Source organism: Choristoneura fumiferana, chromosome 9 (genome assembly GCF_025370935.1).
Source record: "Choristoneura fumiferana chromosome 9, NRCan_CFum_1, whole genome shotgun sequence".
Taxonomy (NCBI): Eukaryota; Metazoa; Arthropoda; class Insecta; order Lepidoptera; family Tortricidae; genus Choristoneura; species Choristoneura fumiferana.
Window position 1 is genome coordinate 119,889 of NC_133480.1, and position 22,777 is coordinate 142,665.

At 36.8% G+C, this 22,777-nt stretch overlaps 3 protein-coding genes across 3 annotated transcripts in view; 2 read left to right on the top strand and 1 right to left on the bottom strand.

The window, feature by feature from the left end:
* Positions 1 to 11,113, bottom strand: part of LOC141430892 (nucleoredoxin-like) — a 68,741-nt gene extending 57,628 nt beyond the window's left edge. Inside the window, exon 1 of the mRNA XM_074091755.1 lies at positions 10,387 to 11,113. Within this exon, the coding sequence (XP_073947856.1) occupies positions 10,387 to 10,803 (417 nt within the window). The 5' untranslated portion in view covers positions 10,804 to 11,113. The remainder of the gene's footprint in view (positions 1 to 10,386) is intronic.
* A 2,837-nt stretch (positions 11,114 to 13,950) lies between these two features.
* On the top strand, positions 13,951 to 19,557 carry LOC141430752 (crossover junction endonuclease EME1-like). The gene is given in 12 exon segments (XM_074091611.1): positions 13,951 to 14,086; positions 14,170 to 14,250; positions 14,642 to 14,818; positions 15,563 to 15,702; positions 16,178 to 16,351; positions 16,582 to 16,612; positions 16,615 to 16,753; positions 17,490 to 17,563; positions 18,610 to 18,715; positions 18,911 to 18,993; positions 19,066 to 19,178; positions 19,346 to 19,557. Coding segments are annotated over 12 exon segments (1,341 nt in total). The 5' UTR covers positions 13,951 to 14,019; the 3' UTR covers positions 19,502 to 19,557.
* Positions 19,558 to 19,769: 212 nt separating this feature from the next.
* Positions 19,770 to 22,402, top strand: LOC141431407 (required for meiotic nuclear division protein 1 homolog). Its single transcript, XM_074092576.1, has 3 exons — positions 19,770 to 20,240; positions 21,463 to 21,618; positions 22,318 to 22,402. The coding sequence occupies exons 1-3, from the start codon at positions 19,870 to 19,872 to the stop codon at positions 22,400 to 22,402; spliced, it is 612 nt and encodes a 203-aa protein (XP_073948677.1). The 5' UTR covers positions 19,770 to 19,869.
* Positions 22,403 to 22,777: the final 375 nt, after the last annotated feature.

Genomic DNA, 22,777 nt, shown 5'->3' on the forward strand with positions numbered 1-22,777 from the left:
TTACATTGTATTAAATTATAATCCTGAGTTAAATGAATACATATATAAGTTAAATTAAATAATAACAATACTGACTGAAGCGTTAGAACACCCCAGCGCTGATTTTCAGCCAGCACCGTCCGTCGGTGACTACAGATTAGTTATTTACTTATACTACTCACCCTACTTACTGATAGATAATATTACGCTTTACAAGACTATAGGCGGAACTATAGGCGGAATTTCAGGGTCCGAGTAAAAGAACGGAAAGCTTCCAACTTCGACGTTTTGCGTCTTTTTCTAACTAAACCAGCAAATGTAAATTTGTCAGCATTCGACAGATACAAGACGACAATCCATAAAAAGCACAATTAAGCATGAATTACTATTATTAATTAAATACTTATTCGTACCTACTTCACCGAAATACAATATTTACCCATTAAATTACTGAGAACGCTCTACCAAATGTCCGCGTCTTTAGATTCATAATAGAGTCTGGCTCCATGAAGTGCCATGGGCTCTTTAATTATTCCGTGTTCAATATTGACTCTCAGGCATTAGTCGTATTGAATATTTGAACTACCAGTTTGAAGCGGGCTCCTAATGACATTTGAAATTATAATTTTCATATTTAGGTCCCATTGTGTTGAAATGAATTCGAATACGAATTTATAAAACCTACTTACTATGTGAAAATATCTATTATCGGACTGTTACAAAAAAAAACCTGACAGCTTAACCGAATTAAGTCGGTTTTGCCCCGACACATCTAATTCGCTCACTCGATAAAATTATGTGAATTAATTTTCTAACAATTTATTTATAGTTATAATAATATTTTGCATTTATAACTAAATTGATTAATTATTGTGCTAAATAAAAGTGTTATGCTTTGTTATTATTATGTCAATTCAATGTTTTGTACAATTATGCTATGTCAAATCTGTTATATGTGATTTCATATTATGACAATTAATGTTTTGCGAAATAAGGGGCACCTCGAATATCTACGTGAATTGTGTTGATTCGCAAGAGAGAGCTAACAAAAAGCGTATACGAAACACGTATCAGATCATGTTTTGAGTTATGGCAAGAATAATACAATATAGGACATTATGATTAAAATTCTACAACGGTATCAAAAACGAAACACGTACCCAAATAAATCACAAGTTTGTGATCTTTCGCCGAGAATATGTTATAATGAAAAAATGAATAATTTTTTCCTCAAATTCAGATGACCATTTTAGTTAAGTCTCTGCCATTTCATTTAATATTCGTTTTTAACGTTCCAATTTAGCTTCCAAATTATAATCTTAAATGCTTCTTTTTAAATTAATAATGAAGTAGGTGCCTACCTACTTAATTTTTGTTAAATACAGTTGAGTGTGAAAATATGTACTAATAGGTACATACATATTTCTAAATATGTTAGCAACTGGGAATTTCTGAGCTGGTGACGATTTCAAATGGGTACCGATTGTTGAACTTTAAGTTACTTAACAGAGTTCTAGACTACTATACACTAACTTGTTTTTCCTTTTTAGTTTTGTTTAAAGTTTTTGAAATGTGAAAAATCTTTCAATTTAACAAACCTTTCTATATTTCTAACCCTATTCATAAGTTTTCTCAATCAGACTTTTCGCAAAGCCATTTTCCAATGCGAATGTGTTTTGTTTTATCGCGATGTTGCGTTTGAAGTTTGTCAACTCGGCATCAAAGGGCGGAAGCTGGAACTTCCCAGCTTATGGAGGGTTCACAAATATTGTATAACATACCTACGGTATACACACATACCTACCTAATATTACCGCAATGCGTATGCCTTTCGTACCTGCACTAATATCTGCTATAGCGGAATAAGGTACATAGATGTCGATGTACAGCGGAGTGTCAAAAATATCTGACACGTCCTATAAGCCCTAGAAATAGAGCCGTATCAGATATTTATATTATACACGCTTTGTTGTGACAGATATTGGTGCTGCGGCTGTACCTACTTGGTGTTCGAACCAATTTTTTTTGGGTCCTGTTCGCGATCCATAACATTAAAAGCCATAATGTCATGTTTGTCATAATTAGCATTTGCCAGAACTCTTTTTTTCTCTAAAGCCATAAAATTTTCAGAAACTGAAATGGCTATCCTGCAAAACTCTATAGGTTAGGTAGGTTAGGTTCATTTTATAACAATCAGGAATTATTTATAGTTTTCAAAAAAGAGAGTGATGGCAAATGATTATTATGGCAAACATCACATTACATTACTTTAAATAAGGTTTCACATATAATACACGCAAATTTACCAGATATGCGGGTTTATCCAATGCTAGTTATGCGTATTTGCATTGCACTATCCTCGACGATTTATTACAAAAAATATACTTAAATTAATAGAAAATCCCTGGTCTCACAATCTTATTCACCACCTATATTAGCCCTTTCCTATCACATGTATCTCTGTCACGCTCTCATTTGTACTTGTCACTTGTCGGTCGTCACATAAAACGACCTACATCACGAATTTTCTCACTGAAAAAGACCCATGTCACTGGATTGCGGGTATGTGTATTTTACCCGACTGTCCGAAAGAGGGTTATGTCTTTCAAGTGTATGTACAATCGAACAAGCTGATTGTACAGTCACCAGTATTAATATCTGTCACAGCGGAGCGTTAAAAATATCTGACACGTCCTTCCGGCCCTAGAAATAGAGTTGCATCAGATATTGGTGCTGGTGACTGTACTGCTGGTGACCCTTGTGCTACTAATGGCATGTTGACATTGCATTTTTTATCAAGGAAATCATAGCGAAATGATTACTAAAGTTCTATCCCGGTAAGGTACACGCCAGACTGCTTGACATGCTAATGCCCAATAGACGACACCCTGCTGTCATCTCTATTGCTAATGACGTAAGATTAAACATGCCATCTATTGGGACAGTGACGAGCACATGACTCAGTTGGTTTGATTGTACAGAATTGTGTTGTTGATGAAATGGGGTCTATATCGACTGGTCGAGAGAGAGATTGAGAGAGAGAGAGAGAGAGAGAGAGAGAGAGAGAGAGAGAAACATTTATTTACACATATTCGATACACATAAAAATACATTAGATGGAAAAAAATAAAAATAACATCGAATAGTATAAAGTGGACCCCACTCAGCATAATGTTACGGCAAGCCGCAACGCTGTTTTTCAGTGAGACCCATTGTTTAAATTTAAAATTGTTAGTCATAATGTAATGTTTGAACTAACTTTTTTTCTCTGAAGCCATTTGTTTTTCAGAATTGTTATAAAACAAACCCAACCTAACATATACTTCTACTGGATGCCCATTTAAAAAATTATGAAAAATGTACAGTTTCAGCGGGAAAAAAAAGACTAACAAAAATTATGACAAACATTACATTATGACTTATAAAATTATGGCAGTCGAAAGGATCCCGATGAAATGACAAGGTAGAAAAGTGATCACTTATTTATGACGTTGACTGTACTTGCGTATTTCTTTGGTACTCTCTGCAGTCAAATGGTTTACGTATGCAAAGACGCGTGTAAACTATAGTCTATCTAAGTATATGTATATATATATATATATATATATAAATGAATAATAATAATAATAATAATATGAATAAAAATTAATCGTAAAATGTGTTGCTAAGCGCAAAACTTGGGAACGGCTGGACCGATTTCGCTAATTCTTTTTGTTGTTGTGTTCGTTAATGTCAGGAGAAGGTTTTTATGGAAGAAAATATAGAAAAAATCAACGGGGGCGAAGCCGCGGGCAAAAGCTAGTTTCTAACAAAACCCGCACCTATCCCTCGTCTAGACATTCCGTTAACAAAGTAAGTAGATACCAATATAAGTCTAAAAACAAACAGACAGTATATTTGCCTCACTACATCTGTTATGAGAGGCATTGTGCTCCATTGTACTATGCTATGTACATTGTCGGAGCCGACTCTGCATTCCTGTCGATGTATATCGAGTATAGTACCTATATTTGTATGTGGAGTTTCAAATATGTTTCATACAATACAATTGAAGTATACTAAACTATCCTAAAAATAACTTAACTATATAGGTATGGAAGGTGGAAGAGTGCCCATAAGTCTGGCTGCATTTCCGCGCTGGATCGTGGTGATCCCAATACGTTGGGCGAGAAATTAACCAGCCCTACTAGATGGAGATGGTCATTGGCAATATAATATCGTTTTTTTATTTGACCAAAAAAATACAAATATACTTTACTAGCTTTTGCCCGCGACTTCGTCTGCGTAGATTTTTATATTTACACAATACTCGATAGGAATGAAGTTAATGTCCCGCATTGACCGTTTCGTGGAATTTTCGAAAAATCCCTTCAAACTACAGCTAAACAATCAACTGAAAAATCTGATCATGATCAATAAGTTTCACATCTAAATTGCTCAAGAAATAAGATTTTTATTCTTCGCTTACTATTTTCCTACATCGAGTGATCGCAAAGATTGCGTACATGTCTTTGGGATCGCAACCCAGCCTCGCGCTGGCTTGCCGTTTCAGCCGAAAGCGAAGCGGCCTGCCTGGCTAGAGCGCCACTGAGTCTCCCATCGCGGTCTTCCTCAGACTCCTGAGACCGTGCCGTGCCCCTGGTAGTCCTAATGCGCTGCGAGACTTTCGCAAAAGATTCGTTTTTAACGGGAAGGCATGGTAACGCCTAAAAAATGCGAGTCCCAATTCCGAAATCGTTTGAAATTTACTCCGCAAAAGAAAGAGAAAAATGTTTTTTTTTAAGTACTCACCTTCGTGACAATTATTAAGTGCTTAAAAGAGGCAATACGGATGCGATATAATTCATCATCATCAGCCGGAAGAGGTCCACTGCTCGACAAAGGCCTATCCCTTACAACGCCACAATAATAATAAATCCATTTATTTCGGGCAACTTGGCCCATACAATAAATACCTTACAGACTAACATACATATAATCAATAATATTACAATACAAATAAATTATACATTACAATGAACGACAACTCGCCACTTGCATCCACCGGTTTCCCGCTAGTATCACAATGTCGTCATTCCACTTGGAGGGAGGCCTGCCAACGCTTCGTCTTCCGGTCGCCGCTCCTCGAGGATTTCTCTCCCAATGGATATCTGTTCATCGAGCGATGTGGCCTGCCAATTGCCACTTCAACTTGCATATAATTTTTCGAGCTATGTCAGTGACTTTAGTTCTTCGCCGAATTTCCGTATTCCGGATATAAATAAATTAGGAATAATTCATGTCATTTTTCTATTAATTAATTATACGCGTGTTGAATATGAGTGTTGATGTTACCACTACGTAACTATGTTTGTTTCATAGTTCCCCATAAGATGGCACTGTGAAATGTGTGGCAATTAATTTATTGTCGTTTAAATTTGTTATATTATTTAATCAATTATCCTTCTTTTAAACTTAGTCAATTTGGCTAAATCAGCGCCATCTGTTAGTGTAGCAGGGTACTCGATAGTCGTACAACACTTGAAAATAAGTCTGCACCTCCTTCCTAAGTAGCGTCATAAGATTCAGGTGCAAACTTAACTTAATCAAGAGTAGCGGCTACCGCCCCCCCCCCCCTCTTTTAGGGGTAGGATTTTTAAAGTCTATATAACCTGACCGGGGATTTTCTCGCCAGATTAGTAAAGCTTGCATGAAAATCCGTTCAGCCGTTTTCACGTGATGCGTGGTCAAATAAACAGACAAACAGATAAACAGACAAAAATTCTAAAAACTTTTGGAACGTGTTCTGTTATCGATTCTAAGTATCCCCAGCCAACTTTTGTATAGATATAAGATAGATGTATAGAATTATACTCGTACGCGTGTTGATATGTGTGTTGATTTTACCATTAAGTACTTATAGTTCTTTTTTTTTGCATTAGAAAGAAGGCAAGCGATCTTGATGTGTCTTTTTATTGAAAAAAACTTTTGAAAAATAAGTCACAGCAAATAGTAACAATTAGCAAGGATATAATGATCATTTACATGCTTTTGGTATCATAAAAGTAATAGTAACTGTTTTTTAAAACGTTTTTCAATAAAAATACTCGTCAAGATTGTTTACCCTTTTTCTAATGCTAAAAAAACTAAGTATAACTATGTAAGTAAACTCTTTTTTATTAGTTTACTCCATTACATACTGTTTACCCAGTTCTCCAAAAGATGGCATTGTAATGTGTGGCAATTACTTTATTGTCGTTTAATTTTAGTCGTATTATTAAATCAATTAAATTATTCAATTATTTGTTGATATCCGTACTCCCTCTTTTAAACTTAGAGTTAATTTGGCAAAATCCTTCCTTACTCGAGTCACAAAGTTATTAATTTCAGCGCCATCTGTTAGTTTATCAGGGTACTTGATAGTCATCGATTGTAGTAGCTACCTCCACTTTTAAGGGTTGAATTTTTATACCCTAAGGGTCGAATTTTTATAGCCTATAACCTGGCCGGGGATTTTCTCGTCAGATTAGTATAGTTTGCATAAAAGTCCGTTCAGCCGTTCTCACGTGATGCGCGGTCAAATAAACGACAAACAGATAAACAGATAAACAGACAAACAGACAAAAATTCTAAAAACTGTTGGAACGTGTTCTGTTATCGATTCTAAGTATCCCCAGCCAACTTTTTTTCGAATATCTTCCATGTACAGACTTTCGACCCTCTTCAGCTTTATTATATGTATAGATATAGATTGAGCACCACAAAATAATCAGGATAATAAGTTAACATACAGTCGAGGTCAAAGATGTTTACATTTTACTAACTTGCCGCTCTAGACGCTGTCACTTCATGTTTAAATTTTGGTATACAATTTTCGAAAGGCATACACATACAACTGACAAGGTGCTAAAGTGTGAACATCTTTGACCTCAACTGTTACAGAGAAAATGCAGGGTAGACAATAGGCGGTCGTATCGCAAAAGCGATCTCTTCCAGACAACCGTTTATTATTTGATAAAATTTTCTTTTAATGAACCAAAATAATTTCTTTGCTCACCCAAAGCTGCTGATTCAATAATTTATTTAAAATTTCTTTGGTATTCATTGTATTATGTCGAATAATAATGGAGACTTATTCGACTATTAGCTATATGTATTCTTTGCTCACCCAAAGCTGCTGATTCAATAACTTATTTAAAATTTTATTTTGTATTCCTTCTATTATGTCGAATAATAATGGAGACTTATTCGACTATTAGCTATATGTAACAAGTGTAACAACTATTCATGGCGGGCTCGTATCTAGTCACATAATTTTTAGAAGTAATAATGTAGTTTGCCATAATTTTTTCTCATCGAAACCGTACATTTTTCAGAAAATTTTATACGGCACTCCTATAGATCTCAGGTTAGGTCACAGAATAAGTAGTAGTACAAGTAGTTAGGTCAAGTTTATTTCATAACAATTGTTAACAATAATTGGTTTACTTATAAGATTTTGCACTTTTTATGACAAAGAATAGATTATGAATTTATGCCAAACATTACATTATTATAACAATCAGCAAATATGTGACGATATTAGAAATGCAAAAGTTTGTAAGTCTGTGAGTTTATTACCTCATCGCGTCTAATCCGCTGAACCGATTTAGATGAAATTCGGCATACATATAGTTTGTGTCCCGTGGAAGAACACAGGACAGCATATTTCACGCGGGATAGTGATAAACGAACAGCTATTATAAGAGTTAAGTAAGGCCGATTGTATATTTACCACATTTTATACAAAAAAAAACTTATATTGGAATTTGATTTGATATGAACTCATTCGCGTTCGTGGCATCTCTGTGAGATATATAGGTATTATACTTATACAGTCCCCACAGGCATTAATTTTATCCACCTGGCAACACTCGGACTCGCCCTCGATCATTAAACTTTAATCGTAATGGCGCTGCCAATGTATGAATGTAGCGTGGGCGCAGTGCAGTTTGGTCACGTTTAGTACAGTCAGTCGTAAATGTCCTTAACGGCTTTAACGCTGATGGTTGTATAGTAGCTGCTGAGACCTTAAATACTTACTTAACTGTGTAATATAAGATGAAAGGTAAGGTACATAGTCGGACTCGCACACTGAGGGTTCCGTATATTTTTTTGGGTATGTCAAAATATACGCTTAAATTACGCTCCCGGTCGGGATTAGGTTTATATCAATGAAGTGAGCCATTTATCGCTAGCGGAAATTAAGAAGCACCACGTTGGGGAAAGGGGGAGGGGTTTAATCGTGGCGGTAATTTATTAATGATAATCCTTCTTTTATAATTAAGAGTAGCGTTAGTTTTGTAGTAGTTACTTAATAATTAAAACTAAATTATTAGGTACTTTAGGTGTCACATAAATTGTTGTTGTTGTTTCTTTAAAAAAATATGGCTCTGTCCATCGGAGGACAATTTTGCCAGTGTCTAGTAGTTTTTGCCGTTGTACGGTAAAAAAATTATGAGAGGTAATGGTGGATACCGTCACATAAATTAAAAGAGCTAAAAATGTCCATGTGATTAAATCATGGCCTTCCTTGCGGAACTTTTTTTTTCTATAGTTACATATATGTATACAAACACGCCCAAAATAGGGTTCCGTAGCCATTATGAAAAAAAATAAGTAATATTTTTCTATTGATTTCGTATTTTATACGGAATCTTCCAAGTTTAGGTAAATTTTATACCTTAGGCTGCTATTTACTTTAAAACTACTAATAATTTACAAGCAAACTTAACCGTTATAGTTTTCCTTGTAAGTTTGATATACTTACTATCATCCCAAATATTTTCAAATTTTTCCACCCACCGGTTTAGATTTTAGAGAGGGGGGGGGACGCTCGATTTGCACTTTAAAGTTGATATTTCGCAAACTCATCACTAAATCAGAAAATCGTCTTAGCAACCCCCTAATGGTATAAGACCTATCCAACGATACCCCACACTATAGGGTTGGATGAGAGAAAAAAAGCCCCCACTTTACGTCTATGGGAGGTACCCTTAAAAAAATTGTTTTTGAATTTTTTATTGTACCATTTTGTTGGCATAGTTTTCATATATATCCGTGAAAAATTACAGCTTTCTAGCATTGATAGTCCCTGAGCAAAGCCGCGGACGGACAGACAGACAGACATACATGGCGACACTATAAAGGTTCCGTTTTTGCCATTTTGGCTACGGAACCCTAAAAAGTGTATTGACAACGTGTATTTTTCCCCAGAAAGAGGGAGAAAAGATTCAAAGGCTCGTCTATATTTATGCATTTCCTTCCTCCTTCGGAATTGTTTGAAGAACTTTTTCGAGCCCTTTCACGCACCCTTCCTAGGATATCAATGTATCATCAGTGCACCTGTCTCGAGTAGTACATTACACGTAAAAATTCCCCTCTGCAAAACCAGGGGTAAACTGAGGGGTGCAAAGTAATTATGGGGTAATACACGTTATACATGGCAACATTGAAACCCCGCGCTCTCATTAATTAAGAAGGATAATTCTTAGTCTTGAATCTTAACTCTTCTATGTTGAAAATAAAAGACGATATCGATGAGATCATTTTTTTGAATTAAAGATCAATGCGTCAAAATAAACAAGTACAGTCAGTAACATAATTAGGTTGTATGTAAAAAGTTTTTCATTTTTATGCACTAAGTAGCAGTGCTGCAGTACCACTACCATGAGTTTACAGTGACCGTGCTCGATAGCGACGGCGTAAATTATTTGTATGGAGAATTATACATACCACTACCATGAGTTTACAGTGACCGTACTCGATAGCGACGGCGTAAATTATTTGTATGGAGAATTGTACAGCGCCTCTACAAATAATTTACGCCGTCGCTATCGAGTACGGTCACTGTAAACTCATGGTAGTGGTACAAGCTGCAGTTAACGTAAAAAGTATGGCGCTAAATATTACTTTTAATTCAACTTTTATTTAATAATAAGTAAACTTCTAATAACTAAAGCTTTTAAATAAGTATAGCAGCAACAGTCACGGTGCAAAAATGTCAAATTTATTATATGACGCACCTCATTATAATATCAAGGACATTTCAGGTCAAATATAAAAATGGCAGCTAGGTACCTACTCAGACTGCATTAATATATTTTTTATCTATATATTTTTTTAAGACTGATAACTGATAACAGCCACCGCTAGGCAAAAGCCTCCCTCCCATTTCCTCCATTTCTCCCGAAAAGTAAACAAAAGGACAAATTTCAATGAGTTTGTATAAGTATTTCATTGGGAAATATTTGAAGTGCAAATAGAAACAAATCATATAGGTAAAATACCCGTATAGTTCCGTGATGGTAGTTAATAGTTAAGTTTGTAGGAAGTATGCGCAGGTATAATTACATGAGATGACTAGCTGAAAGAATTTAGTATGCTTACTTTGGTATCGACATCGTGGAAAGGCACAGCGAACCACGGTTTTCCCGTCAGGCTTCTCCGGAACCCAGCTTCTCTCTCGACCGGTCCTTCAGGAGTTCCCACGTGGGCCCAAAGGACCACTTCTACCACTTTAAGATTAGGATGCACCGCTTTGTACACATCCTCTAAACGGACACCAAAGTCGTCACTAGTATCGCTTATATTTGCGAATGAAAAGTAAATGCCACACACAACTCCTTCACCTTCTTCCGCACAGTCCTTCAGAGCTTCTAAGGTAGCAATGTTTTCAAATTTCCCATTCTGTTGCCCCGTAGAGTCGCACTTCACTAACACTTTACCGAAAAGTTTCTCCCGCCAATCCATCTTGTAGTGCCTTGATATTTTCAAAAATCTAATCGCATTGACATCTTTCTGCATTTAAATGCAATTTGGAAAAAGGAAGTCCAATTGACTTTTATTTAACAACAACCGAAGTCAGCCGCTTGATTTATTTACCCTAAGCACTAAAATTTACGACTTGAACGCGATCCAAAAATACTATCTTATTTTAATAACACCCCTGCTTAGTCATTTATTTGGGAAAACATGGTTTATGAATCAAAGTGTTGCGTTTGAATAGTTTTTGTAGATGCAGGATGTATGACGCAAAGTTTTATTTTTAAATTGATCGCGTGGGTGCGGGCAACGACCCTCCGCTCTCGAGGACAAAGAGCGACTGGAGGGCCAGGGACGGGACGACCCTCCGACATAGAGTAAACAAAGTGGGATAGCTGGGAGAGGTGCAGTTTACTTTATGCTAGAACAAATAGTTTTGGAAAGTTGAGTTGACAGTACCTAGAATGAGTTATGGTTATGTTTACCCTGTGGTAGAGGTGACAAAGTTTTGTGTTTCGATTTTCATTATGTGATGAGGTGTAAGATTCTCTTAGTCATCTTCAACGTCAGCCTTTAGTACTTTCGTCCCACTGCTGGGCTTCATCTTCCTTTTACTTTTTTCTGTAACTGTGTGTGAACTTTTACAGAGGGAATGATAAATATTAAGGAAATTCTGGGATAATATTATAAGAGGCACTTCTGGATATTTGTGACTAGTGTATTTTTAGAAATGTGCACATGAAACAATGTCCTCTTCGAAATCATACGTCAAGGCCTTTCTTAATTTATCACAACATACCTTGTAATATAAAACGGGCACATCGTTTGACACTTGGAAAATTATTCTCAGTGAGGATCTCTGTTTGAAGGTAGAAAGCTCACTCAACTGCTTACATTCTTTGACAAAGCTCTTTCATACCTCATAAAAGTTGGAATTGCGAAAAGCTCAATTTCAGAAGCTCTTTTGAAGGAACGAATCAATAGAATTATGACCGCGGCAATTTAATGAATCAGTTCCCACAGTCCCTTTATACGACAAGAACGTTTAATACGCCTGAATTTCAGAAAGTTTAATTTTTGTTCTGGAGTTGAGGAAACCGTTTTAGTTTGTCGCTTTTGACAGCCAATCCTACTCTTTGAAAACTTCAAGAAACTTGACTGCAACATTGATTGGTATGTAGGTATGTACTGAATTGAAAAATTGACGCTAACTTTTCATAAATAATAGGATAGCTTTTATACCGAAAAAAAACTAAGGCTCACGGTACCACACAAAGTCGCGGGCAACAGCTATTTTGTTATATAAGTACACCAATACGGAACCCTAAAAAACTTCAAATTGCAAAAAAGGTTTAAAAGAATTAATAATGAATCAATCGTGTCAGTTTTATTTCTTTTAAATATGCGTTTTGACGTACTCGTTTGAATTGTAAATTTTGTTTCATTCACTGCAAGGTAGTATTTACGATGACATTACACAATATTAGCGCGAGAAAGATATAACATAATTGCTCTCCGAATGACTAATGACTATTCTTAACACCAGCAACTAACTAATAAAATACAAACGATGGCCAAAGTAGTTCCCCATGGCCTCTCACAGGGTTGTGGATTCCAGTCCGGGTTTGTTTGCACCTTTGACTTTTCTAATGGTATGTGTGAAACCATAATGGGAATTTACCATGAGCTTTTCGGTAAAGAAGAAATCGTGAGGATATCTATACACTCCTGCAAAGCAAATCAATAGTGTTAAAGTTCCCATGCGCACCGGGGCGCGTGAGAACTGTAGCACAAGCCCTCTAATTCTGAGGGGCGTACAAAAGCCGGGGATGATGATAGATAATGATGCGTATTAAGTCTGATAACTGAACTATTTGGAACCTGACTTTCGAAACCAAGACTGGTTTTGCTAGTTACGCTTGCACCCATGAAAAGCCCAGACTAACGATCTTGACTGGGTCGCGTTCGACAAATACGTCTGGGAGGACCTCATTAACATTTTAACAATAAAATGCACTCTTTATTGTACACCAATAGTAAGCGATACAGAAAACAGGTACACAGAAAGAAATGACCAGTAATAAAACGAAACTAAGACTAAGTTAGCTAAAGTTGCTAAACAACCACGAGATTTAATTATGTTGTATTCATAAACCAATGAAAATTTACAGCATTCGTACCAATGCGCTGCAAATTTCAAAACAATATTTGATATTTTACTATCGTATTAACATAACTAATCGAAAATACGCTTGTGGTTAAATATTTTTTAAACCCACGCGCCACAACAAAAACAAAAGCACATTGGCACACTGTTTTACATTAAATTCGTGCCTTCGCTAAATTAAAAAGTTTATGTTCACAACTTATAACGGCTTACGATATATTTAGATTAAAACCTTGTACAGTTTGTTGTAAGGTTGGAAATGGATTGAAGGGACAGGGGTTCCCTTCTCTGAAAGCAAAAGCGCTGAGTGGTGGAGGCATGATTTATGGGATGGGTATGGGAAATCAATAGCAGGCCTTTGTAGTACTGTCAAATCAGGCTTTTTATCGCTTCATGTCCCTTTTTTATGACGGTTTGAGGAGTGACGGATGTTTTGTCGATTCAGGTCAAATGAGACGTTTACGTGCAATTTATTGCTGACAAATTATAATCTAATATTAATATTTTACTAAAAGGACAGTTTTCATACCTACAATTTTTGTATAGGTTTTTTGTTTGTTATTTTTGTATTATATAAGGATTTTTTATTAAATACTGGCAGAGACTAACAAAATTTATGTTTATTTTCGGTGTAACTCAAGAAATCATCATTTTTTTTTTTTTTTAATTTAAATATACACGTTTAGAAGTAAAAGACTGTACTTTTGCACTTCTTTCGGGGTAAAAAAACTTTCTTCCTTGCAACACATACAGCTGTCACTGAACTGAAGTGTCATTTTGACATTTCAGGTGGCGTGTACCGTACGCGACAGTACGCGTACTCCATTTAGGCAGAAAATTTTAGGTTCATTTTTAAAATGTTACTTGAACTTTGCTATACGAAAGTAAACATTATATTAATAGTTTTTAAGTGGTTTCTCAAACTCAAGCTATAGAAACTAATGCATGTTTGGTTTCGAAATTCAATGCATTTTATAATTTTGAATTCCCGCTCGTATCACAACAACCAACTAATAATGAAACCGTGTGCCATTGATTGAGTTGAGTTAAATATTGTTGTGATCTAAAGTTTAGTTATTTATATATTAAATATGAGTATAAGCAATATAAGTATTTCATCAGATGATAGTGAAACTTTAAGCGATTATAGTAACCAAAGTAAGTGAAACTATTTTCTAAACGATCACATTTTTAATTATGAATTATGATTTTGTAACTTTATTCTATTTCGATTTCCCAAGGAGAATTCAATATTTTGAGACCAGACAATGCGGAAGCATGCGTGGACTTAACACAAGAATATGTAAACCAGTATGAACCAAGTGAGTATACTTATTTGTTCAACAAAATCCCTTTAAGAAACAGACGTAGAAGTCTTTAGAGGCACATAATTTGCATTGAAAATCATTTTTCGATTTTATTTCACTTTTCTTATCATTGTTATTTATAAAGCCATGTATGTACAAGTTGTGGTGATTAAAATATACTTAGCAGCACAAAATTTGGCCCACTACATACAAAATTACCTATTTTTGCATACATTTGACTCAAATGATTTGAGGGCCAGGTTTTTGCTGCTCAGTATATTATATCTATTTATCTAACATTCTTTTCAAATTTTACAAATAAATAAAATTGTAAAAGGTAGCCTTAAATATTGCACCAAACCAAACCTTAGCGTATGAGGGTTTAACATAATAATTTGCTTTTTAGGTGCCTCTCCAACCTATGAAACAGAAGATATATTACCAGCAGTCCAGCTCAGTGGAACGCAGGTGGCAACACTGGGAAGCTCCCGAGGAGTGTCAGCCACCTCAGTCAGCTCAGCAGCTACTTCTAGCTCAGGATATGGAGGGTCAGGGAGTGTTGCTAGCAGGCGGAGAAGCGTTGGTTGGTTTTTAAAATGAATATGTACCTAAAATGAAAATGTACCATTTAACTTCTTGCGTCTCAACTTTTTTTGACAGATTTGAGACCTAGACATGGGTCAGGTTTGTTATTTTGGATATTATTATTATTATTATATAAATTATCAGGCAGGCAGTTGCAAGCAACTGATAGGTGCCTGTATCTAGCTGTTCCTTGGTCAAGTATTCTTTGTATTGTTAATGTGTTGGTCGAGCCGGTTCTTAAATTGGTTCACATTCAGTGCTGAGACTACATGTTCTGGTAGTTTGTTCCATGTCTTGACCACTCTGTTACACAAGAAATGTTTACGAGGATTGTTGTGCGATCGTTCAGTAGATAGCTTACATTGGTGGCCGCGCAGACGTGTGTTGTTACTAAGATTAAACAAGTCATGGAACTCCTGCAGGTCGTAATACCCGGTAAGGATTTTGTAGGTCTCTATTAGATCGCCACGCTGTCTGCTGCTGCTGATATTATTTCAAAATTCTTTTAATCATTTATTCAATGAACAATTTGTGCTTTTTATAAAGTGCATTTGCAAGTGGCTGTTTGATATAGTGTTCATTTGCATTAAATATGCAAGATGTGAGAATAAAATGCATACATATGAACTATGAATTTCGAAAAATCTTTTTTCTATATTTGATTGATACATTTCTATACTACGTCAGTCTTGTTCAAAGACAAAGTCTTGCAACAATTCTGTGATTCCAATGTGATTTTCAGAAGAAGAAGATAAAAGCAAGAAGAAGAAGGCAGCAGCTGAAGCAAAATTGGCCAAGAAGCAGAAGTTAGCAGAAGACCGATTGGCTCGGCAAGCAGTTGCTGAAATGAACAAGGTTTACAAACCTGGAGAATGCATGAAGGTATTCTTAAAAAAGTAATGGTCTTGACTGACTGACTTATCTGCATTAGCAGTGTTTAGCTGAAATCATTGAACCTAGAAAGCTGAAATTTCGATAGAAATAATAATGCATTTCACAAAATTGTAATTTGATCAGAAGTTATATAAATAAGGTGACATATACAGGAATTATAGGTTCATACCCAGGTTCGCAACTTCTTGTGTATTTATGTGCAAAATTTTATCTGAAATTTACCTCATAGTGCCGAGACAACCTGCACACACTTATAAGCAACTCAATGGTCTGCGACTGCAACCCATGTCCTCTCATTCCGAGAGAGGGAGGAGGAGACCTGTGCCCAGCAGTGAAACATATACATATACTGAAGCTGATACTTTTGAAGACTAGCACAAATAGAGAAGAGGCTAGTGCCGCCCGGGGCCCCGCCCTCTAACCGGGGCTAGGTGAAGTCTATATATTTCTTTTATTATTACAGTATATGCAAATAGAGCTGCACCCGTCTCTCCTGGGCCAATGGTACTGCGCAGACTTGGAACGCGAGGCGGCGGCGTGCGGCGCGCGCGTGGCGCCCACGCCTGACCTGTGTGACCCCGCGCTCGTCCTGTGGAGCCGTCGGACTCCCCGGGGACTCACCGAGATCCAGGGACAGGTGAGACAGCTTCAGGGCCTACGGGTTGTTTAAATCGATTTACCAGAATCGATAATTCTTAGTAGCGAAATTTCCATTCGCATTCGTCTCCAAATGCTCTTTTTTCCACTGTAGTTTTTCACAGAAAGTTATTTTCGTTTCTATTCGTCCATGAATAACACATTCCTCGCACGTCTCTGGTTGAAACGCTGCTAAGATTGAGTCGCAGCAAACTCTGTTGTCCCCGCTAGATGGCGCTGTCCCCGTCGGTCCAGCGTGCGCGCGCGCGCTGTACGTGTGCGCATGCGACGCGGCGGCGCCGCTGGTGCGCGCGCGCAGCCTGGCCGCGACCATCGCTCACGCTAAGGTGTTGGCCGGCTGCCCGCTCACGCTCGTCGTGCACGGCGTTAAGGATTACTTCAAGTTAGTATGACCGGGAGCGATGTGGTAATTTTGCGACTTGGACATTGTGATATGGACTTGATGAAATGAGGGCCATTTACGATTCTGACATTATGAAACGTTGACTAGCAGCGATGTAGTCATTTTGCGACTCGGACATTATGAGATGTGACTATGAGAGATGTGGTCGCATTTGAGATGTAGACTATGATAGTGGTCATTTCGAAATCTAGTCATTCTACTAATGACCCCAAGCTTTGCTTAGTTAGGGACTAGGTCAATTGGTGTCAAGTGTCCCATGATATTTATTTATTTGATACATGATACGCGACGGCGACAGGACATAGTCTCATATTTTTCGATACACAGAATTTTTTCATCACTTAAGCTCTGAAAGTAGGTTGCATTTAACTTGTAATCCGTGTTGTAAATTCGATTTACATCTTTAGGGATGTAAGTAAATTGTCCCATGATATTTATTTATTTCAAATAGAGAAGTGTGAATAATGGGTGAAAATGATGCGCGCTGGGGGCGTTGGCCTTGTCCGATTTTATGCAGAAGGTTATTAGAAGCTGCAGGGCTACTACGAAACTCGAAACTCGAAGTTCGTGTCGTACCGTCCCTCTCGCTCTCGTATTAAATAGTATAAGTGTCAGAGGGACCGCACGACACGAACTCAGAGTTTCGGGTTTCGTAGTAGCCCTGGAGTTGTTTTAAAGTCACGTTTTTAAAAGACATACACTTCTTTTGTTACAGATCGTCAAACCGTAGGACTGTCAATAGCAGTCGGGATGTCATCACCGAGATAGAACTTGAGATGGCTTTAACAGGTGATATACATATAGGGTGTGCTTTCTTAGACCATGTAAAAAACTACGTAAGTGTATCCGTGAGGCCCTGCCAAACTAGAAACATACACGCAATGTAGTAGAGGAAATTAACCTATTAATAAAGGAGCGGCCACACCGCTGCTTAAAAAACAGTGGTGCGGAATCGCAGTGACGCATCGTATGCGCACCGTTTTTATCGCATGCACTCCACACCGCTGCTTAAAATACGGAATCGCAGTGACGTGCCGTAAACGTCAGGACTTTACCGAACAAAACACGTGACGTTTGCGTATTTTAAGCAGCGGTGTGGAAAGCGTGCAAAAAAAAAAACGGTGCGCATACGATGCGTCACTGCGATTCCGTACCGTCACCGTTTTTTTGTAGCGGTATGGCCGCTTCTTAATATTGGTCATTGTATGACATTAGACCTATTATCAACCATTTTTTGATGAAAATAATTTGATGTTAACACAGATAACGGATGTTCATTTATAGAAGATCCAGTCATGATTTCCATTATACTATCGAATGAAGATAGACGTGACATTATGAAAATCTAATAGTCTATTCAAAATATTTTATATATACAATACACTTATTGGTTATTAGAATCTTAAAATAGGTTTGTAAACATATTGCAGGGAAGCCGTGATGGCTGAGTGGTTTGACCTATGGCCTCTCAAGCAGAGGATCGTGGGTTCAAACCCCGGCTCGCACCTCTGAGTTTTTCGAAATTCATGTGCGGAATTACATTTGAAATTTACCACGAGCTTTACGGTGAAGGAAAACATCGTGAGTGCACAAACCTGCGAAGCAATTCAATGGTGTGTGTGAAGTTCCCAATCCGCACTGGGCCCGTGTGGGAACTACTGCCCAAGCCCTCTCATTCTGAGGGGAGGCCTGTGCCCTGCAGTGGGACGTATATAGGCTGGGATGATGATGATGATGAAACATATTGCAAATTCAGTGCTATTACATTATGTATTTGTGCATTACCACAGTATTTCTAAATGTATGTATTTTTCATTTGAACTGCGTTGTTTTAGATCTCATAGTGAGCGCGGGCTGCGATACTGCTATAGTAAATACTCCGAATGAACTGGCGTTACTCGTTATGCAGTTTACGAAGGCTATTGCCGAAGAACCACATAAGTAAGCATTATTTTGTACCCACAAACAGTAATTTTAAATATTACTTGTATGTATTCCCTAAGTCTGACGTAGGTAGATATTAATTATGGGTCTATGAAATAATTTTAATTTCTATGAATTTATTTAATACACAGACTAGAAACGACAAGTCGTCAAAAAAATTGGCATTCAAATTTTTTAAATTTTTTTTGGCAGGAAAATAAAACGTAATTTTGACGAGAAAGCAGAATTTTATATGAGAGGGGACAACAAAAAGTGTGTACCTATGGATAAAGATGGTAAACTATCTATTAATATTTTTTTTTTCATCTTACAAAATTTGGTTCTAATTGAAGTGATTTTTTCTTCAGGTAATGGGGCAAGTAGATTATGGCAACAGATGATTGCAGTGCTGCCTGGGTCTAGTCTAGAAACTTCTAGATCTATCTGCGGACAGTATAAATCGCCGCTTGCTCTTTTCACCGTAAGTAATTTTAAACTGCGACTGAAGAAGTTTGAGTTGAGTCCATCGTGTCTTTGATCGTGTCGTTTCAAATAAAAAAAAAAAAATAACCTTAATGTTGCCACATTAAGAAATCATAGTAGAAATGGAAGATTTTCCTACTATTGTTAAATTACTGGTTGTTATAGGAGTTACAATCGTCTGACGGAGCAAATAAATTAGCTGAGCTTGGAGTTTCGAGAACGGGAGTACCTGGAGCTAAATCGCGTCGCCTTGGACCAGAATTTGCTAGGAAATTACGCACTTTATTCACCACTGAAGATGGAGATGTACTACTGGATTGATTATGGGACCACTTTTTTTCTATAATCATGTGATATAATTATTAAAGAAGTTATTTTTAAAATTGCTGTGTTTTAATAATAACAAGAATTCGTTTATTTATCAGATAACATAATTGTTCCATTGACAAAATTGATTGGTTTGCTGAATGCGTAAATTTTCTGGAACTTGGTGTTGTATAATGCATGGGCGCCTTTATATATTGAAAATATCCGGCAGCTGGTAACCCTTTATGTTTTATGTAAATAGTTGCAAATAGTTGGAATGGAAACTCCAAAATAGGGATACAGGATACAATATAACATAACCACAATTTTATTAATAAATCGAAATTGCATCTAGCTATTCGTAAATGTATTAAAACATCAGCATGTCTGTGTTCTTATCAAGGATTGTGCTAATTTCTGCCCGAAGCGCGTTTACAAAAAATATAGCGATCAAAACACTGTCAGAATTCGCGCTTACGAGAAATATCAATTTTCGATGTAATAGTGGTTTATGCCTTCTATCTCGTCAAATAGCATGTAGGGGATACAGTACAGATTCAATCCAGCCGGTGGTAGCGTTAGAAAATGCTTCAAGTCCCGTTAAAAAGAAGACTGTTTATAAGAAGGCGGTACTTGAAGATGTTAGCAAGAAAGAGGGTCATTACTTGACTCTGGCGTACGCGACGGCCAATTCCTATGACTTGAAGAGTCTGAAAGAAGCGCTGCTGCAGCAGAAGCTGTACGAACCGGGAACGTAAGATTTTGTTTGTTACTCAATGATTTCACAATGTTGAATCATGATCATGTTTCCATGAGGCTGACAGTCACATTTGGTGTCCTAAAGCCTTGTTCTAAGATTAAAAAAATATATATGGATGAGAGAATTTGTTTTTGACAAGTCATAATAAGTATGTTAGTTGATTGGTGGTGCCATGTGTTGGTCCCTCCTACAGATTTGTTCTCAAATGTCCCTATACAAACAAGAAATCTCCATTTTCTCATAGATAATATGGCGACACAAAAAAGTGTAAGTATTTCAAAAATCAAACGACCAGTAGCATCTAATACACCAGTGGTACTCAAACCTTTTGTGCGTTGGAACACTTGATTTGAATTAGTAAATATTTGCTGGAGTCCTAAAATAGCCAAAAACAATAAATTTACCTTATCTTAAATAGAACATCATAAGTTCATAAGTATTTACTTTAATTTTGGCCAGTACTTTTGCAGAATTCATGTAGATTAAATTTAATTTATTTATAATTTTTGATATCACGCATCATGTTGATTGTTTTGTTTACATAGTTCTGTTGTTAAACTTCTGATATTTGATTTTATTTTGACATTATGTTAGCCTGTAAAAGTTTGAAACACAGGAATACTGTTCTGGTAGAATTTTAAGAATAAATAACAACTTTTTTGGGTAATTATATAAAAGTACCCTATGTTAAGTGGTGATCTAAACTAACAACAAAAATTGACAAACCACTGGTGTGCACAGAGTCTGACGGGTTATCCTGTAAATATCATTTTTAGTATTACTAAGACTCCACTGTCCGTCCGTCCATCTGTCTGTCTGTCTGTCACCAGGCTATATCCTCATGAACCGTGAAAACTAGACAGTTGAAATTTTCACAGATTATGTATTACTAGAAACAGAATAAAATAAATAATTTAAGGGGGCTCCCAAAAAACAAACATGATTATTTTGCCATTTTTTGCTCGATAATAATAACGGCAACAGGTAGACATTTGAAATGTTATATTCATAGAATATTTAGTTGTATATTTACTTTAAAAATAAATAATTTCATTAAAAATAAAATAAATATTTAAGGGGGGCTCCTATTCAACAACATGTTTTTTTGCTAATGTCTAATGTTCTATAGATAATGGTACGGAACCCTTCGTGCGCGAGTCCGACTCGCACTTGGACGTTTTTTTTAAATAAATTATCTTGTACCTTCTAATTTCAGGTTAAAAGCCCAGGACATAGGCGACGTGGTGATCGCCAACCCGGTGTACAGTGTGGGCTCCGAGCCGCGCGAGATCATCTTCTTCCGCGAGGGCGCCGTCGTCTTCTGGAACTGCACCGAGTTGGAAGCCAGCAATGTGCTGGATTTTGTGAGACGGTGGGTCTATTCTGTTTATGTTAAGGAATTACTATATAATACTGACAGGCACCAGTAGCATAGCATTTTAAAATGTGATAAAGTGTGGGTGTCATCCAATTAGCATAATAAACATTTAGCATAACAACAAAAAGCAAAACTTTGAAAAGCATAACATTTTAGGTACCATCAGCCAAATATGTGGTTTACCACCCCTAAGTTGATAATCATTTGCATGTCATAAAACAATAAGGCCAATAGACGTGTCTGTCAACTTGAAAGTTCGACTTTAGCGACATATTCATTTGATAGGAACTTGTTTAAAAATTGATAGACCACTTATTTGGCTGATGGTACAGTCAAGGGAAAAGATATCGACACGGCCAAAGTTGCAAAAATATGTATACATGGCTTAATGTTAAGTGCATAAAGACGTGTATACAATTTTTGCAACTTTGGCGTTCGATTCTTTGCCCTTGACTGTACATAACACTCAAGCATAACTTTGCCATAATGTTCATAAGGGATAATGCCATTTTGTGTAATGAGACATATGGGGGTAATGGCTATGTGACAAAGACCTAAGCCCCTCTCTGCCCTCATGACCAAGCATTGTATTTTGAATACCCCCCCTCCTCCGTCTTAATGGTTTATGTAATGCAACCCCTTGCATTAGATATTCTGGATGCAATGGTGACACTTAATTCTGAATTGTTTCAGGTATGAGGTAGAGAGTTACCCTCGAGATGTTATTGAAAGAGAGCGAGAAATTATGACTTATGTATACCAGCCTAACGGTAAGTAAGGACATTCTTTGTCAATTAATGATCTGTTAATTATGTGAGTTTACGAGTGCAATGGTAATTATTTTATACCAGTTATTTCTTGATTTCAGTAAAAAGTGTTACCTACAGGAGTCATGTTTCGTCATGGCACAAGACAGGGACAATTCGCTGGAGAGATACACTTTCAGGTATATATTATATTCACTTATTTTCATTAAGTAGTAGATCTGTGAGATGTGGGTGGGGTCTAACATCTGGTAGCATGATGAACAGTTTTTTTTTTATTCGACTGGATGGCAAACAAGCAAGTTGGTCTCTGATGATGTAAGAGATTACCACGCCCATAAACATCTGCAACACCAGGGGTATTGCAGATGCGTTGGCCAACCTAGAGG

Coding starts and splice junctions, on each gene's coding strand:
- LOC141431407 (XM_074092576.1), top strand. CDS start 19,870: ATGTCTGTGTTCTTATCAAGGATTGTGCTAATTTCTGCCCGAAGCGCG. Junction 20,241..21,462: donor AAGCTGTACGAACCGGGAAC/GTAAGATTTTGT, acceptor TTCTAATTTCAG/GTTAAAAGCCCAGGACATAG. Junction 21,619..22,317: donor GTGCTGGATTTTGTGAGACG/GTGGGTCTATTC, acceptor GAATTGTTTCAG/GTATGAGGTAGAGAGTTACC.